The following is a 3,691-nucleotide window of genomic DNA, read 5'->3' on the forward strand; positions in this document are numbered from 1 at the left end:
ATAGTCAATTTTTGTCAGTGGCTATGGTAGGCATGTGGACACAGCTGAATAACAGAATGAAGACAATAAACCAGGATGCCAGCTAGAAAACACAGTAGCATGTTAAAGTTTACACGATCAAGAAGAGCAGTAAAGGTAGTGTTACCGAAAATGATGATGATGAATGTATAAGTGAAAACTGTGGTCTGAGATTTTCCTCTACAATATAAGTATGTAAATAATCTAGGTAGCCAAGTATAGTTTTGTCCACAGGGGTTATAGATTTCATGATTGTTTTTTCAGGGAAACAACAAAAAATTGCTAGGAATGATATATGTCATTTGAGAATAAATTGTGCTAACATAAGTCATGTTAACCCATGAGATAAATGAGAATTTTCAATTATCTATGGTCCAAAGATCAGATTAATTTGTGTCAGAACTTCTGGCTTTGAGACTTTACACTCTGCATTCATCATGGGACGTCTTCAGCCTAGTACAGTTGGCACTTGGAAAGCTTACCTGACCAAAAATCTTTCCAGGGCCCTCTTTATATCCTTGTTCTTCAGACTGTAGATGAAGGGGTTCAGCATGGGTGTGACCACAGTGTACATCACTGAGGCTGTTGCACTTGAGTGTGCATTGTGGGTAGCAGCAGAGCTGAGGTAAACTCCTAGGCTTGTACCATAGAATAATAAGACCACTGAGAGGTGAGATGCACAAGTAGAAAATGCTTTATATTTCCCTTGAGCTGATGGGATTCCACATATGGAGGAAATTATCTTAGAGTAAGAGTAAAGGATCCCAGCAAGGGGACCACCGCCCAGCAGCCCAGCTGAAAAATACATTATTATGTTGTTAAGAAAAGTGTCAGAACAGGCAAGTTGGATCATCTGATTGAGTTCACAGAAAAACTGGGGAACTTCCAAGTGTGAGCAAAAGGGCAGACCCAATACCATTAAGCTTTCTAACAAGGAATTCAAGGCACTCATGATCCAGGACACCAGAACCAGCAGTCCACAGAGCCAGGGATTCATGATGACCATGTAGTGCAGGGGGTGGAGATGGCCACAAAGCGGTCATAGGCCATTACAGTCAGGACAAAGTTGTCCAATACTGCAAAGAGTATATAAAAATACATTTGGGTGATACAACCTTCAAAGGTTATGGTTTTGCTCTGTGTCTGAATGTTTACCAGCATCTTTGGGACGGTGGTGGAGGTGAAACAGATGTCTACAAAGGACAGGTTGGAGAGGAAGAAGTACATGGGTGTGTGGAGGTGGGAGTCTGAGCAGACGGCCAGGATGATGAGCAGGTTTCCAAACACAGTGATCAGGTACATGGAGAAGAAAAGTCCAAATATGAGGGGTTGTAGTTCCAGTGCCTGTGAAAGTCCCAGAAGAAGAAATTCTGAAATTTGTGTACTATTGCCTGGTTCCATGTGTTGGCAGTGACTACCAAAAAAAATAGAAAAAAATTGAATAACCATTTTTATACTGGCAAGCATGAGTAAGTTAGAATAAATGACACATTTATGTTTTAAAGTCAGGAAAATAATTTCCATATTTGGTGTATGATCTGATCTTCATTACAATATTTATTGCCATTTCTCATTAGAATTTTCTTTTCTACCATCAACCGAACATAATGTATATGGCTGTGTTATTGATTATATCTTTCATGCATTTGAGGAATATATATTCACTCTAGACCATGTTCTAGGCACTGCTTTATGTATGAGGAGCTGAAAAACATATAAAAACTAATGTTGGAGAAAGAATATAATCAAATAAAGATAATAATATAAAATCAAATGGTGCAGCTGCTATAAATAAAAGTAAATTATATTAAATGGAGAGAGTGTATAGAGGGTATTCTTTATTTAAAGGGTTTAGCTAAGACTTACCAACAGGCGGCACTTAATAGACACCTCGAAGAAGACTAAGTGGGAGATTAATGGGAAGGTTTATCCCAGGCAGAAGCAAACACCAGTGCAAAGAGCCCAACGAAGATGGTTGTTTTAGAAAATTAAGGCTCCTGAGTTTCAAGATGGTGGTGAGGTAGGTAGATTATTTCCACACCTCCTCCTAGAACCAAACTGAAAAACATTCACCCTGAATTTCCAACTGAATTCTAGCTGAAGAGATTTATTTATTTATTTATTTATTCATTTATTTATTTACTATCTTTATTGCTGAGAGCATTATGGATGTCCCCCATTGCCCACCTCCACCGAGTTTTCTCCCCACTCCAGGCCTTTATAAACAGGGGATGGCAGAAACCACCATGAGATTAGTATGAATGTTGGGGTCACAAGAAGATGGGTCATACTTCCATAGGGGTGCCAAGGTTAAAGAGGGATATCTTGGATGCAGGGTGTTATCCCTGAGAGGATAGAGGCTCCGACTCCAGGCTGAGCTACTCAGCTTGGAGTGCTGGAGCCTGGAACATTCACACACTTAGCATCCAACAATGAATGGTGGTGGGGCTTCTATTCTCCAGGGAGAGATGGAGCCCCCTACAGACAAAGCATCCTCCCCTTTTTTTAAAGGCTAGAGTACAAGACTTTGTTCCCAATGACTCACCCTGAGCTTCAGTGGTGAGAGGGGAGTGTGGACATCACCTGAGGAGAGTCTAGAATGGAGGCATTGGGGAGAGACATGGGAAAAAGTCTGCCTAGATACCTGTGCTCAGTCATCTCCCCCACACCACAGCATTCATTTTTCCCAAGAGTTGCAAACCCTCCCAAAAGTAATTACCCTGCCCTCTAAAATCTCACTTGAACCACTCTGCATCTCAACCCTTGCTGAAAAGGCAGTAGCAGAGGCTGAACCTACAAGTCTGAGCAGACACAGGGGTTGTTAGTGACTGGTGGGGTGGAGCATTTCCCCAGCTTTCCCAGGAACCAAACTGGTGCTTCCACCTAATGAGAGAGCTAATAGAAACTCCCAGCTTCTGGAAGATCAGCCTACAAGGGGATCCATCCTGCCAAGGTAAGGGAAATATCCAGGACAGACTCAGGCATGTGCTTCTGAAATGGGAGTTCAGAGTAATAGTTATAAGGATGCTCAACAGCTTGAGAATGTACACACACACACACACACACACACACACACACACACACATATATATATACATACACACACACAAAAAAAACCAATAGAAAGTGAAGAATAACATAGAAGAAATAAAGAATAAACTGGTAGGAATAAATAGCAGATTAAAGAAAACCAAGTATCAAATCAACAAATGAGAAGACAGGACAGAAAAAAAAAAATCACTCAATCTGAGAACCAAAAGGAAAGAACAATTAAAAAACTAGAAGAGAGTTTCAGAGAGCTGTTGGAAAACAGGAAACATAACATTTGTATCCAGTAATACCAGAAAAAGAAGAAAGTGAGCAAGAATTAGAGGACTAGTGGCAGAAAACTTTTTAATTTGGTGAAGAAAAAAGGGATACAAGTTCAGGAAGCACAGAAATTTCCAAGAAAAAAGAACCCAAAAAGTACCATGCCAAGACACATAATAATAATAAAAAAATAAAAATAAAAATAAAAAGAGAGAATCTTTTATTATTATTATTATTAATTTTTGTTACAGATGATTCTCCTTTTTTCCCCCACTGATTTCCCCCTCCCCCTCCCCTCTTTGCCCCTTCCCCAGATTGTTGTCCATGTCCACTGTTCATGCATACATGCATATAAGTTCTGTGG

At 40.1% G+C, this 3,691-nt stretch overlaps 1 protein-coding gene across 1 annotated transcript; it reads right to left on the reverse strand.

Annotated features, from left to right (window-relative positions):
• Positions 1 to 496: 496 nt before the first annotated feature.
• On the reverse strand, positions 497 to 1,419 carry LOC118615343 (olfactory receptor 7A10-like). The gene is given in 2 exon segments (XM_036240225.1): positions 497 to 1,041; positions 1,044 to 1,419. Coding segments are annotated over 2 exon segments (921 nt in total).
• Between the last annotated feature and the right edge of the window lie 2,272 nt (positions 1,420 to 3,691).

This window comes from Molossus molossus, unplaced genomic scaffold, assembly GCF_014108415.1.
Source record: "Molossus molossus isolate mMolMol1 unplaced genomic scaffold, mMolMol1.p scaffold_m16_p_4, whole genome shotgun sequence".
Lineage (NCBI taxonomy): Eukaryota > Metazoa > Chordata > Mammalia > Chiroptera > Molossidae > Molossus > Molossus molossus.